This window comes from Pieris napi, chromosome 2, assembly GCF_905475465.1.
Source record: "Pieris napi chromosome 2, ilPieNapi1.2, whole genome shotgun sequence".
NCBI classification, from domain to species: Eukaryota; Metazoa; Arthropoda; class Insecta; order Lepidoptera; family Pieridae; genus Pieris; species Pieris napi.
Window position 1 is genome coordinate 14,066,137 of NC_062235.1, and position 14,545 is coordinate 14,080,681.

Here is a 14,545-nt window from a genome sequence, read left to right on the forward strand (position 1 = left end):
CCACTTTAGTATAATTATAAATTTATTACTTTAATATCTAAGACAATACTATTGCTTCCCAATATTAATCTTAAACATAGTTGTTTTTGGAACATGTCTTATTGTTAACGATATCCTAGTTTCACGCATAATTTTCTTTTCTATGCTATATTTACTTGAACACATATCTAAATTTAATATTGAGTCAGTAATTATATCTTCATAAATATCTTCTATGCCATGCAAATAATGGCTAAACAATTTATCTTGTAGAATCAATAAACTTCTAGGCTCTAAGAGAAATGAAAATCTTGGTTTCAAACTATTCGTATGTTTAGAAATTGGTTCATAAAAATTCAAAATAGCATGTGAGGCTAGAGAAATTGTAGTGATTGTAGGGTAAAATAAAAATCCATCAAGGTGGGGTAAGATGCCTTGTCCTGGAGTATATTCATTTACCAATATATGATTAGGCTTATTCCCATTCATTAAATTTAATTTGTCAATCTTTAATAAGTAATTGCTAAGCCAAATTGGAATACTTTCAGCTATCATGCCTTTGTTATGGGGGATTCCACCCCAATTTTGTAGTCTTCTATTTGACAGTTGTGTCCATTTCGGCTTCGGAACACCATACACATTACTTAAAATATTTTTCTCTTCTGCCTCCGTTATAAAATCTGATACATAGTATGCAGTTCCATCAACCTAAAATTAAAAAATCTATGAGTCTTTTAAAACACTAAATAAATATATAGTAAGTTATTAAATTTCCGTACCCCTCGTATTCGGTTGCTTAACAAAAAATTATCGTCGTGCATCGCAATTTTGGAGGTATTTTTGTCGATTGTCGATAGTGTATACCGCACTATAAATACTCCTAAAGGTATAATAATGAATAATATATAAAACAACAGGTAACTTGTTAGAATTGTTTTTAGTTACAAAACAGTGTGGAAAGAATTAACTAGCAATTAATGAAAGTAATAAGTATATACACAGCCATAGATTGGGTATATTAAATGTTTCTTTATTCACTATTTTATGTTTATGTTTTTTTTAGTTTCGAAGTTGTAACGATATTATGATTTATGATTAACAAGAGTCAAGACCTCAAAACAATTAACAAGCTATCACTCAAGTATCAACTATCATGTTAAATATTGTTTATCTGTGAACGAAACTAAAAAAATTCGCTTTTTGGGAGTTAGAAGACATTTGACCAATATTAGTTATACTCTATGCTTATAGCTTTCTGCTTTTGAGTTTTGACATATGGAGTTTGTCTTGAAACTTGAAAGGAATATTCAACATTGAATTGAATATGATGATTGGAATTCGGGCCGATAAAATGTTTTAATATGCTAAAATGTGTTTATAAATGTTATTGAAACTGTTTAAAAGAGAATGTGATAACAATGGGTGGATGTATTGGAATAACAAGAACCAGAAGTGGTCCGATAGAAGAATCTTCAGGAACGGTATCTCGACCTAACTCTGGTCCGTGATAAAAGTTGTCGCCGTGGAATCGATGTTGTTGTTTAATTTCGAATCTCATCTAATAAAATAATTATTTTAGGTGGTTTAAGAAAGAATCAATCGTTGTGCCATGAAACAATCAGGTGGAAATCGGATGTGCCATTGACAGAAGGTCAACTAAGGAGCAAACGCGATGAATTCTGGGACACTGCCCCGGCCTTTGAAGGTCGGAAAGAGATATGGGATGCATTACGTGCAGCTGCCGTCGCTGCAGAAGCCATGGACTTTCAACTAGCACAGGCGATCTTAGATGGTGCCAGTGTTTCAGTCCCAAATGGATATCTTACAGAGTGCTATGACGAGTGGGGAACTAGATATCAGGTATGTTTTAAGAATTTATCATCACAATTATTGTAATAATAAAAATAATAATTTATTGCAAGAATATGGTACAAAAATGTGTCAGGTAGTACAATCATAAGTTCGCATATTCTGCCACACACAATGGCGCGCAAAATGTATTTAAAGGAATTTTACATTTTACATTATTAGTCATATGAATTGGTCAGTTTTTATATTATTTGTATCATTATATTATTGTACATATCATATCATACGTTATTAAATTTTGTATTTTACAAATATTTCCATAGCCCATACCAACATTTTTGCCAGTCTTAAAATTTATTGGTGTTAATTAATTCGTTCATTTGTTTAATTTACATGGTATAATTTCTATCTTTTGTATTAGTATGTATAGTAAATAATATAATTTTTGTTTAACACAATGAAATATTCATTCGGCCCTACATATTTAGATTTCCTAAACTTGTTTTATTAATTTTTTAATTTTTATCTAGATTTGGGTGAATATGTCTCACTGTCACTGAAGTCAGATTTAAGAATAAGATTTAAACTTATTATCAAAACTTTCAGGTACCAATATACTGTCTGTCAGCCCCAATTAATATGGTCAAAGAAGCAAGCGGTCGAGATTCCCCTGCTGATTGTTCTGAACCTGTGGAAGCAGGATCTGAGATGGCTCTCAGGTTACGGCTTTCGACTACCTGTAAAGACTTGATCTTGTCTGTTGGCTCCAAGCACACCATCGCACACTGCAAGGCTAAATTATATGTATGAACCTTTTTTTTTTCTTTTTTTTTATAGAGCTCATCGTGCAATCAGTCTTCTGACTATGAGCAGACGAGTTGTATGAACCTTTTTAATTCTCAAAATAAGCTTATTTACCACATGTCATTACAAATTTAATAACTCAAATATATTTGCCATTTACAGGCTCAAGAAGCAGTTGAGGTATGGCGACAGCGTTGGTTCTACGGTGGCAAGCTGCTCGGTGACCGTCTGCTGGTGGAGGAAGCAAAAATCACAGCTGGTTATGTCGTACAGGTCATCGTCAGCACTGACCCACATCCGCCTAGCTAGTTGGCTACAGGTACATATTGCTGTTCTTTGTCAGCATTATTTATTACTATTATCAGATTAACCTAGTCCTTTTATAGGTCTCAGTAAGATGATACAGTACAACAAGTTGGCAAACATTGATCTATTGGTCACTTTGTTGGATAAACATAGATAAGAGAGTGGGAGGTAAGGGAACGGAGACAGGAAGTAAGTTCCATAACCTTACTGTGGTGACCCTATTAATGCGTAATATAATTGATGCTGAGCGTGTAGATGAATAGGTAATCGGCTAAGCTGAGTAGGGATTGCAGACATGTTGTTGTACTTATTTAGGGATACAACTCTTCTTTTTGATGTGAACAAAAAGAATCAGTCATGTAATGGCAGAAGGATGGGTTGCGCCAATGAGGTTTTAGTGCTAATGTGCTGCAAATTCATGAGATGTAGAAGGGGAGACACTGTACGACTCGTGGCTAACAGATTCACTATCAGTATTGGGACTCAAGTGAACACATAAAACAGAAATGCTAAAGTATCTACTTTGTGATATTATAAAAATATCTCATATCGCCACCCGAACTTAGACTCGCTCATTTCAATAACTGTTTCGCCATTTCATGGTACTCTTTGTCAATATACGTTCTTTACAAATACGTAGAATGTATGTAATGCGTAGTGAAAACTCACCTTTTTAATATCGATAACTTTATTTTCAGAAATATACTGGACATCAAGATCACACAAGTACCGCAAACCTTCTCAAAGAATACCTACGCAAATATCTGTATCATAATGAGTATATTAATCTAGTAAATTTGGCATTCCGATCATTAGATGGTGTGCATCGGATCGCGAGAAGAGACGTCTCGATAAATTATTATTTTTGTATTATTCATCTAATGATTAGAATCGTGTGTACATATTAATAAATGTTATATAAATTACATAAGGCGATAGAGGATTTGGTAAAAATCTCTGCTAAACTATACGTTTATACTTTTTTATGCGAACCGTTCGAGGGCACGGATGGCACGAATCATAATTTTCTTGTTTTTAAGTCGGTTATAATTCGGAACACCCGCACGACCTGTACATATAGATAAAATATTGTCATTTATTCGATAGGAGACGCTTCTTATGAAATATCGAATACTAATTGTTTATATCGTATATTATGTATGCTAATTTAAAGCATGGTTTAGTATTCGATACGATGCTAAACTAAACGCCGAGGCTGCAATGTATTAAGAGTACTTAGACATAGCACACGCACACACACACACCTTAAATAGCCGAATGCTAACAGTTCTGTATTTGTGCGAGTACGATTTATTCATTTCAGCCTAAACAAATGTATGAAAAAATCCCCAAAATGCTAACAACTATTGTAACTTCACTGCCGAGTCGGTACTGATTTTATACTCGTGTAATCTTTAATTGTCCTGAACTGACTTCGTCGTTCGCATTTATTACGTGAAGAAAATGTATCATTTCCGAATGCGCTAATAACGAGCCGAAGGTGTGGTAAACTATTTTTGGAATGTTTTAGCCGTCGGTGGTCATTCGTGTGACGACTGATCTTAATTTGGGCATTTATCAGTGAGCGAGGTGGTCGTTTCTAGATCTCAGTATCGGCTACATATTATATTGTTCTTCTCGTCTCTTCGAAATTTGTGGGACGGGGCTACTGTGTAGCGGGCGATATAGTCAATGTGCACAATTGTGAATGATTTTTATAACTTTTTCTAAAGAATTGGACTCTAGTGTTGTGTAAACGAAATTCTCTTCAATTTCATAACACGTCACTAGGACATTTCTCTCACGCGGTGGAATTGACGAAAGTTAAACGATTCGTTTATAAAATACTTTGAAACGACGGCCGGGACGATTTAGTTCAGTAGATTTTTTTTAAATAGTTGCTCACGTATTAATAAATCAATTTGAATAAGAACGTGTACGATGAGGCGATAGAGAGACCAATATATAAAATGTAGATACATAGTCATTCTTAGGTGGGTACGAAACAATTTTAAAACTGCGCCTATTTTGAATCGATTGCAATTTATTTACGATCAACGGTTTTTTTAACTCTGAATGTTATCTAAATTCTCAATGAGCATAAATATTATTTATCCTTCACGTATCGCGCAAAGCGAACCATTGCTGAACTAATTTTTTTCTACAGAATCCACGCAATTAATAGACGAAACGTTCGTTTCGGCCACAATATAATATGTACGATGAGCCGTCGTCGTTCTCGTCACGTCCGGGTATCGAAAGCTTAGGTGATTCTTGTTTTATTGTTTTCTGAATTATGAACATTATACTCCTTTACATAAATAATGTGTCCCGTGTGGACTGGATGGTTTTTCATTTAAGACTTCCACGAATTTCATAACGAGTGCCATAACGACCTGCGAATTCAGATCGACGGCCTAATTTCTTCTGTTCCAATCCGTTTCGTGGCCCCGGGCAGTACCCCGCCGGTCGAAGCGCACGTTCTAGTTCTGGACATTTTCTATTTTATTATTATTCGCTTTTGGCTTACGTCAGCTGCGTTATGCTATTTTTAAGATTACGTTGCGGCTGATTTCATCCAAATGTGTCATTGTAGAAAACTAGTTTGTAACAAATTAACATATATTATTAAAATTTAACGATCTGAACATTCGTATTATTTCTCACGAACAAAGAATGAGATAAATAAAAATAGTGCTCTGTTTTGGAAACGATTTAATTAGGAAATCGTCGTCCTCCAGACCGGGGACTCTATTCGGTCAGTCGAACGTCCGAAGGCTCGTCTCGCGAGAGTCCTCGGCGGAGATCTACTTGGGTATGTACTTGAGCAGCTTGATCTCGTGCGTGAGCCACACGGCCAGCGACAGCAGCAGCAGCGAGCCCGACTGGTGCGAGGCGGCCAAGGGCGTCGGCACGTAGTGCAGCAGCGTCAGCACGCCCAGCGTGGCCTGCAGCCAGGCGGCGGCCGCGACCGCCCCGGCCAGCCTCGACGCCGCCGGCGAGAGCGGCGCCCGACGCGCAAGCAGGCCCAGCGCCGTGGCCGCCAGCAGCGTGCTCGTGCCCAGAACGCGGTGGTCCAGCTGCACCGTGGTGGGGTTCTCGGTGAAGTTGCGCAAGCGCGGCGTCAACTCCCACGCGTCGTCGGGCACCCAGCGGTCGCCCATCTTCGGGAACGAGTTGTACACGAGCCCCGCGTCCAGCCCCGCCACGAAGGCGCCCGAGAGGGCCGTCACGAAGGCCATCGCTTTGACGAAGTGCGCGGCGGCGGTCACCCGCGCGAGATCGGCCACTCGGCGGGCGACGGCGAGCGCGGGCGCGGGGCGCAGCACCCGCAAGGCGCCGCCCAGCAGCCCCACGTACAGTAAGAAGGCCAGCCCCAAATGCGACGCCAACCGGTACTGCGAAACGCGCGGCACGTCCGAGGGGCCCTGGAACCGGTCCTCCAGGCCGGATTTCACCATGTACCAACCCATCAGACCCTGCGGTTCGAAATAAACAAATTCCGAGGTCGAGGATAAAGAGGTCCGAAGGGTGATGGATGTTTAACGAAATTAATCCCCGACCTGAGCCCCGACGAGCGCGCAGTACGCCGCCACCCTGATCTTCATGGGCTTGTCGAGATGGCCCCGCAGCCAGAAGAAGGCGGCCGGAAGGAACACGGCGGCTCCGATGGCGCGGCCCCAAGTGCGGTGCGCGAACTCCATCCACCAGATCCATTTGAACTCGGACAGGCTCATGTTCATGTTCTTACTGGAATGAGTGTTGTAATTTTGTCTATGATTGTATGTCAAGTTATTTTTCTAATATGACATGATAATATTACTAATAATTACACTAACTATTTGTATTCAGGAAATTGTTGATAGGTTTCAAACTCACGCTGCCATTCTTCTTCAGTTCTAGGCAACTTCTCCCCTAAGAGCTTCCAAGTCACCATCGATAGACCCGACTCTGTCAATCTAGTAACCCCACCTAAAAGTAGAAATAAAACCAAACCACATTTTTAGACATCTTTATTTGTTCTCATTCCCAATTAGCAAAAACTGACATATACTACATCATGCAATATGCTAGTGATACTAGATCACTAGCATATTGCACGAAATCTCAAACAAAAACTATTTTATTTTAATCTACCACATTGTACCATGAATAATAGTTTTCATCTACAATTGTTTCACTTAGTACCATTAGAAGTAGTTACAATGACATTTACAACATAATAGACACAATAGAGGAGAACTAAATATCCACTGGCCATACCTAACACTACCGCTGTAAACACCATCCCACTGCACCCCAGTAACCAATAGCCCACTGCTTTAGGGGTGTTCTGCTTTGGTGATGAGTTGCAAAATCTAGCCAAAACACCATTGTGTTTAACTATATCACTAATCTGTAAATTAATTGAAACATTTTCAAACTTCATAAAGAAATTAATGATAATATTGTTGCGAAAGACATATGTACAGTGTACACATCTACTTTATTAATAATTGGGTCATTAATTTCTTATGTATTATAACTGTAATATAATAGAATTTAAACACTATTTGTTTCATATTAGCACATTATAACACGTTTTATAACAGTTTATAAAACGGATCCTATAAAGCCCTATATAAATTTTTAAACCAACTGAAAGGTTTGATATGAAAATTTAAACTTCAGACATTTACAAACCGGGACTACTTAATATAAGAAATTATGCAAAGTAAAGGTGCTATAAGTTGATCTTAGCCTCAAATTTCTGTATATTTTTTTTAAAAGGATATGGGATCTTCAGGGGTGGCTTTAAGAAAGTTTTTAGTGACTCCAAAGACTCAAGACGTGAACACAAGATCCCTGAGATCTTCTGTGCCTGAAACATGCTGTCGATTCAGGGTCTCAAGTTCCACAATTTGAGACTAATAAAAATGCGTTGGTATTGGTCTTGGTACAGAAAAGAAAGGTGATCACTATTTTCACAATTTTATGATTTTTTAAATAAAGGTTATGTAATGCTTACATACCATAAAACCTTTATTGACATTGTATCGTGTCTGTGTTATTAATTGTCTCGAGGTGAGTATTCCATGTTTTTTGGTGGTAGACAACAAAGTACTTGGTACTCTTAGATACTGTGAACACCGACATGATTGCGCCAATTTAAACATTCTTCTGTAATAGGTGAAAATCTTGGTTGTTAATATAGCATACGATACTACATACTAAAGCTCAATTTAAAATAATATTTTGTTATTTATTTACAGCTTGAAGTTGCAACATTGAATATATGATTGCATGTTTTTTAATTATTACGCTACTAACTTACATTTAAAAATTATAATTAGAGCAATTGTTTCGTTAATTAATTAGTTTTCTTACTCTCTCTTGTCTCAATTCAATTTATTATACTTAGAATATTCGTAAAGTTATAATATTTGTTTTTTTATTAATTGCTATCCAAGAGTCAAGACTTGGATGTCTCAAGCAGGAGTGAGACGTATTTACCATACCAGGTTTGTAAACCAGGGCTTTGCTTCGAAGGACGGCGCCCTGGTACGGGAAGGAAATACTTGCAAGTATGAAAGTATTTGCTGTGCTATCGGGCGAGAAAATACTTGCATAGGAAATCGATCCATCTTATTATACAAATAAGAAGCAGAATCGTATTTGCAACAAAAAATACGTGAAACTTGCAAGTATTTTTTTCACTGAGACCATTATGGTCTTTATTCTTAAAGTGACACGAGTCAATTTCCTATGCAAGTATTTTAGTATTTTGGCGGCGCCGATAAAGCCGCGAGAAATACTTGCAAAAACTAAAGTATTTGCTGTGCTATCGGGCACAGGGCTAAAAAATACTTGCATAGGAAATCGATCCATCTTATTATATAAATAAGAAGCAGAATCGTATTTGCAACAAAAAATACGTGAAACTTGCAAGTATTTTTTTCACTGAGACGATTATGGTCTTTATTCTTAAAGTAACACGAGTCAATTTCCTATGCAAGTATTTTAGTATTTTGCCGTGAGCCCTTCGTTTACAAATAACCGTCATATACTGATCAAAATAAGGAACATAATTGTATTAACATTCAATAATCGTAACTTTACTCTTTCTTTTGACTAGTTCACGCTATTCATTCTTATGTCTATACACAAAAGACACATAATTGCGTGTACAAAAGTATTGTTTTAAAAAATATACTTATGTGCCACTTAAAGTTTGTTTATTTCAAGTAATAGTTTAGTTTCCGTTTTTTTATTTTTTGTCAGTTGTGATTTGAGTGCGAGCTTGTTACGTCAACGACTAACCGTGACCTAAATTACAAGCAATTTTTCGGGAGTTTATTGATTTTAAAGTCAATTTTCGATTTATTATATAATATAAATTAGTGAGTGTATAAATGTATAAAACTGTTATTTTTTTAATACTGTGTTTAGTTTAGTTTCGCGAGATTAAAGGACCGACAATTTTTGAACTCGAAATAGGTAATAGAGTGTAAATAAAACTGTGATTTCGTCATTAGATAATAGTTAAGTTACAAATATTTTTTCCGAAGTTTATTGAATTTAAAGACAATTTTCGAACTATTAATAGTGAGTGTATAGATGTATAAAACTGTTATTTTTTTAATTCTGTGTTTAGTTTAGTTTCGCGAGTTTAATGGACAGACGATTTTTGAACTCTAAATAGGTAATAGAGTGTAAATAAAACTGTGTTTTCGTTATTAGATAATAGTTAAAATACATAGTTAGATAGGTAGAAACTTGTGCTAAATAATAATATAGTCACAAACCATGGCTCCAAAGAAAAGTTTGGCTTGGGATCATTTTGTGGACAAAGGTGAAAATAAAGCTGAATGCAAAATGTGCAAAGTCATTATCTCATACAAATCAGGAGTGTCAAACCTTACCAAGCATGTACAAAGAAAACATATTTCCGTTAACTTAGTGAGAAGGGAACAACAAGTGGATCGTCAAGAAGAACAAGAGGTACAGGCGCATACTTCACAAACTGCACAAATTACGGCAGTCAATACTGCTATACAAACTATCGCATCTAATACGATAAGGTCCAATCCGAACCCATCCAGTATTACAGCATTCCTTCGGCGCGATTGTCAAAAAATAAAAAAACAAATTGATGATCATTTAATGAATTTGTTCATATGGGACTTACAGCCTTTTTCAATAGTAGAAGACAAAGGATTTCGCGAATTAATAAATTTTGCTTTCCCAAATTATACAATACCATCACGAAAGTATTTCGCCAATAATTTATTGCCGGGGCTATATGAAGAAATAAAGATAAATACAAAAACAGCTTTAAATGAAGATGCAAAAAGTGTATGTTTAACGACCGATATGTGGACGTCACGAAATAATGATTCTTACCTAGCCGTTACGGGTCATTACGTAGATAAAAATTTTATCCTTCAGTCGGTTTTACTGGAATGTAAAGTATTTGAGAGCAGTCACACGGCACTTCATATAGCACAAGAATTAAGAAATGTGGCTCAAGATTGGAACATTTTAGATAAGGTCCTCCTTGTAGTGTCGGACAACGGGGCTAATATAAAAAATGCCATACTTCAATTAGAATGGAGACATTTTGGCTGTTATGCACACACACTTAACCTAGCAGTACAAAAAGTGTTATCCCACTCAAACGTAAATAGCATAATAGGCAAAGTAAAAGCCATAGTATCCTACTTCAAAAGAAGTAATTTAGCCTGGAATAAATTAAAAAAGTACCAGGAGCAGGCCAATAAAGTAGTGAAGAGGCCAATTCAAGATGTCGCTACAAGGTGGAACTCCACATTTTACATGATAGAGAGGTTTGTCGAACTGAAAGACGAAATCAAATGTGCTTTGAGTAATTTAGACACTGGCAATTTGATTAATCTTACTACATATGAATGGGACATTTGCCAGTCTTTGGTAGTAGTGTTACAACCATGTGAAGAAGTGACAAGAGAGATGAGCGGACAGAAGTATGTTAGTGGAAGCTCGGTTATCCCCTTAACGATTGGTCTTACCAACGCTCTCAAAGAAATCGCAAGTCAGACATATCGGCAAGAAAATAATATTGACATTTTTCCTGATGAAGTGGAAATGTGTCGACAGGATCTGCTTTCAGAAATAGGCACGCGGTTTTCTAATTTGGAACAAAGCCGAACTTATACCGTCGCTATGTTTTTAGACCCGAGATACAAGTTATACTTTGAGAACGAAAATGTTGCAGACAGCACTAAAAAGTATATTGTGGGCTTAGTAACCGCGATGATAAATGAAAATGAAAAAAATCAGTCTTCAGCATCCACTTCTAATATATCAGATAGCCAGGGGAAAAAATCTAACAGCCTATTATGGAAACACTATAATAAACAAATGCACAATGTGCGGCCAGCTGGCACAGCCAATAGCAGAGCCATAATTGAGACGCAAAAATATTTAGATGACACAGTTTTGTCTCCAGACACAAATCCTTTGGAATGGTGGCGAATAAATCAGCAAATATATCCAAATTTAGCCAAACTAGCCAAAATTAAATTAAATGCAATGGCTTCTAGCGTGCCTTGCGAACGTCTATTTTCAGTAGCAGGGAACATATTGACGGAAAGGAGATCCCGACTCGGGAGTCGAAAATTAGAGCAATTGTTGTTTCTCCAACAAAATAAAAAATGATGATTGAGAATTCTATATATATATATATATATATAATAAAAAAAAGTTGTACATATATAAAATGAAATGAAATCTTTTAACTACGCCTGCTAATACTATATTTCACAACTAGCTGATAAATGACCGTAACACTATTAGTAGCAGACAGTCCTAAGCCTGTGATTAACAAAACAAAGTAGGAAGGAAAGATTTCATTTATAAAAAGCCGTGCAAGATTGTGGTACACACACTGTACGATACGATTGCCACCAAATACTTTCAAGTATTTTTATACCTGGTTTTCGTACCTGGTATTTTTACATACTCGTACTTGGAAGCCCTGGTATTGAATTTTGCAAGTATGTCTCATCCCTAGTCTCAAGTCTCAACTCTATAATATTATAACTGTGTTGTTAACTGTCAAGATAACAGCTGATTACTGAGTATTGACTACAGTTTTCAGTAGGTTGTCCACTACAGATATCCAATATACTAATTATTAATAACTAGAGTATAATAATAACCAAAAGCCTTTACATACAAGAAATTACTTGGGATGTCTCAAATAATTTAAATTATTAAAAGATAACACGAAGTTTATTATTATTTACCTTTAATTGAAAAAGTTACATTTATTTTCAAACCCATTACGCACTTACAATATGTATTACAAAAATATAAACAAAAGTACCTCATTGCAGAATAACTGTAGAAACAAGTAGGTATAATGGTAAAAATGACTAAAATAATAGATAAAATACTAAATGAGTGTATATTTTTCTCTGTTTATAACTTTCATGTTTCCATTTCCCTGTAATCATTAGACAAAGCTTTGATATTATAAAGAGCATTTGAAAATTCTCCTTCTTCTAATCCTTCTCCAACGTAATGATGTACAAATGCTCGTTTGGCGTACATCAAAGAGAATTTTCTGCATAAATGTTCCCAAGCTATTCGGATGGCGGATGTGTTTGAAACCATAGTGACAGCTCTTTGTAATACCGTTAAATCGCCGCCGGGGACGGTTATTGGTGGTCGACTGTTTACACCAATCTGTAAATATTATTAATAAAATAAATACGTCATAATAAAAAATAATGAAGGATATTTCTTAATACATAATCTTAACAACATAGGATATTAAAACCAATATAAACTGATCGTATGAATTTTAAACAAATAAATAGTACAGTTAAATATATATGAGGGTCTAATTTGTATAGTTATATCATAAACGAGTTATCGTTTTCGTACAACAAACTACATCTGTCCAGAACTCCGTTACCTTAAATCCTGTCGGTGACCAAGACACAAATTTGATGGATCTCGTGCTTTTAATTTGGTTAATTGCAAAATTAATGTCATTCGGATTAACATCTCCCCGGAATAACAGACAACATGACATGTAGCTGCCCTTCGTGGGGTCGCACTTTACCATTTGGTTGGCCGGCTCAAAACATGACATCATCAACTGTTGCGTACTCATAGTTTCATGTTGTCCTCTCGTCGGTGGTACAAATGGAGCGAAGGTCACCAAAGGAAAATGTATTCTTGGATAAGGAATCAGGTTTGTTCGAAATTCCACGAGTTCCACGTTTAATGAGCCTTCGAACCTTAAAGACGCTGTCATACATGATATCACCTATGAAACAACAACAACATTCTTTAACGATTTTTTTACAATAATATTGTTAGTAGTGAAGTCGTTTATACCTGAGCGATTAATCTATTTAAATTTGTATAAGTCGGTCGAGGTACTTGTAAAGATCTAGCTAGAATGTCGTATAAGGCTTCGTTGTCGAAGATAAAGCAGACGTCCTCTGTGTTCATACAAGCATGAGACGTCAATACTGCGTTGTACGGTTCTACAATTACTGGTGACATTCTTGGGGCAGGATAAACAGCAAATTCTATTTTAGATAACTTGCCGTATTCTCTAGCAATGTTTTCCAAAAGTAGAGCTGTGAATCCAGATCCAGTACCTCCTCCAAAAGAGCGGAACAGTATAAATCCTTGAAGATGACTGCAATCTTCAGCAGCCAGTCGTATTCGATCGAGAGCAACGTTAATCATCTCGCGTCCCACGCCGAAGTACCCGCGAGCGAAATTACTAGCCGCGTCTTCTTTGCCCGTTAGCAGAGACTTAGGATTAAATAGATGTCTGTAGGTTCCATTTCGTATTTCGTCTGCAACAGATGTTTATAAAGTTATTATTTTGTAAATGACAATTACATAACATATAATATGAACTTATTAATAATAATTACTGTAAGTATATCAGACAATTCATTAAGGTTTTAATTGTACCCACCAATTGGAGTTGGTTCTAAATCAATCATTACTACTCGCGGCACCACTTTTCCCCCAGCCGTGCTACTAAAAAAGGAAGCGCAGCTATGTTCGTTTTCTCCAAATAACATGATACCATCGGGTCTGATGCCATGTTCCAAGCAATACAGTTCCCAACAGGCGTTTGCTACTTGTACTCCCGATTGTCCTATATGAATGTGTATAACTTCTTTCTAGAGGGCAGAATGTAGATATTTTTAAAACAACGGTATTTATAATTTTTAACGGTATGATTTTTGATATGACTTTTTATGGCGTTTTATTTACTTACTATTGTCATTTTAAGGTAACATAACTGAGAATTTGTATTTAAATTTTTGCGAAAGATACTAAAATTTACCCTACATTATTTATAAACAAAAGATCTCTTAGTAATTTAATATAATATATACCCTTCAAACATTGACAAACCTAAAGCCACATAGATATAGAAAAAATATGCAAATGGAAAAGGTTGGGACGAGACAAAGAGTAGGTATAATAATAAAGTAGGTAAAGGATAGTGATTACGGTGAAGTAATCCTTCTTCCAAAATATTTTGTTTTTTCATTTAATACCTTATACTTAGCGATTTCGCAATCACTCTTGGTAATAAATATCTAGTCTTTTGAAGAAAAACAGGCACCTAAGGAACCAGCCCAAC

General features: G+C 36.2%; 4 protein-coding genes across 5 annotated transcripts; 1 reads left to right on the forward strand and 3 right to left on the reverse strand.

Annotated features, from left to right (window-relative positions):
* Nucleotides 1-4: 4 nt before the first annotated feature.
* On the reverse strand, nt 5-1,130 carry LOC125062217 (alpha-ketoglutarate-dependent dioxygenase alkB homolog 6). Its single transcript, XM_047667986.1, has 2 exons — nt 759-1,130; nt 5-687 (listed from the first exon to the last, which is right to left on the reverse strand). The coding sequence occupies exons 1-2, from the start codon at nt 798-800 to the stop codon at nt 49-51; spliced, it is 681 nt and encodes a 226-aa protein (XP_047523942.1). The 5' UTR covers nt 801-1,130; the 3' UTR covers nt 5-48.
* A 117-nt stretch (nt 1,131-1,247) lies between these two features.
* Nucleotides 1,248-5,546, forward strand: LOC125062210 (ubiquitin domain-containing protein 2). Its single transcript, XM_047667973.1, has 5 exons — nt 1,248-1,479; nt 1,559-1,839; nt 2,395-2,592; nt 2,755-2,911; nt 3,597-5,546. The coding sequence occupies exons 1-4, from the start codon at nt 1,398-1,400 to the stop codon at nt 2,899-2,901; spliced, it is 708 nt and encodes a 235-aa protein (XP_047523929.1). The 5' UTR covers nt 1,248-1,397; the 3' UTR covers nt 2,902-2,911; nt 3,597-5,546.
* Nucleotides 5,547-5,596: 50 nt separating this feature from the next.
* LOC125062156 (cytochrome c oxidase assembly protein COX15 homolog) lies at nt 5,597-8,368 on the reverse strand. 2 transcript variants are annotated; one of them, XM_047667835.1, is made up of 6 exons: nt 8,266-8,368; nt 7,911-8,058; nt 7,162-7,294; nt 6,738-6,870; nt 6,462-6,648; nt 5,597-6,377 (listed from the first exon to the last, which is right to left on the reverse strand). In XM_047667835.1, exons 2-6 carry the CDS (start codon nt 8,052-8,054, stop codon nt 5,706-5,708), a joined length of 1,269 nt encoding a protein of 422 aa, XP_047523791.1. In that variant the 5' UTR covers nt 8,055-8,058; nt 8,266-8,368; the 3' UTR covers nt 5,597-5,705. The 2 variants fall into 2 exon arrangements, with proteins under 2 accessions (XP_047523791.1, XP_047523780.1); XM_047667824.1 differs by having other exon boundaries at nt 8,213-8,368.
* A 3,778-nt stretch (nt 8,369-12,146) lies between these two features.
* LOC125062153 (tubulin alpha chain-like) lies at nt 12,147-14,371 on the reverse strand. Its single transcript, XM_047667808.1, has 5 exons — nt 14,174-14,371; nt 13,865-14,075; nt 13,267-13,739; nt 12,839-13,195; nt 12,147-12,606 (listed from the first exon to the last, which is right to left on the reverse strand). Exons 1-5 carry the CDS (start codon nt 14,180-14,182, stop codon nt 12,349-12,351), a joined length of 1,308 nt encoding a protein of 435 aa, XP_047523764.1. The 5' UTR covers nt 14,183-14,371; the 3' UTR covers nt 12,147-12,348.
* Between the last annotated feature and the right edge of the window lie 174 nt (nt 14,372-14,545).

Coding starts and splice junctions, on each gene's coding strand:
- LOC125062156 (XM_047667835.1), bottom strand. CDS start 8,054: ATGTTTAAATTGGCGCAATCATGTCGGTGTTCACAGTATCTAAGAGTA. Junction 7,295..7,910: donor ATGTCAATAAAGGTTTTATG/GTATGTAAGCAT, acceptor ATTAATTTACAG/ATTAGTGATATAGTTAAACA. Junction 6,378..6,461: donor GCGCGCTCGTCGGGGCTCAG/GTCGGGGATTAA, acceptor TTCGAACCGCAG/GGTCTGATGGGTTGGTACAT.
- LOC125062217 (XM_047667986.1), bottom strand. CDS start 800: ATGCACGACGATAATTTTTTGTTAAGCAACCGAATACGAGGG. Junction 688..758: donor TAAGCAACCGAATACGAGGG/GTACGGAAATTT, acceptor TTTTAATTTTAG/GTTGATGGAACTGCATACTA.
- LOC125062153 (XM_047667808.1), bottom strand. Junction 13,740..13,864: donor TTTAGAACCAACTCCAATTG/GTGGGTACAATT, acceptor CATCTGTTGCAG/ACGAAATACGAAATGGAACC. Junction 12,607..12,838: donor GGTCACCGACAGGATTTAAG/GTAACGGAGTTC, acceptor TAATATTTACAG/ATTGGTGTAAACAGTCGACC.
- LOC125062210 (XM_047667973.1), top strand. CDS start 1,398: ATGGGTGGATGTATTGGAATAACAAGAACCAGAAGTGGTCCGATAGAA. Junction 1,840..2,394: donor AGTGGGGAACTAGATATCAG/GTATGTTTTAAG, acceptor CAAAACTTTCAG/GTACCAATATACTGTCTGTC. Junction 2,593..2,754: donor ACTGCAAGGCTAAATTATAT/GTATGAACCTTT, acceptor TGCCATTTACAG/GCTCAAGAAGCAGTTGAGGT.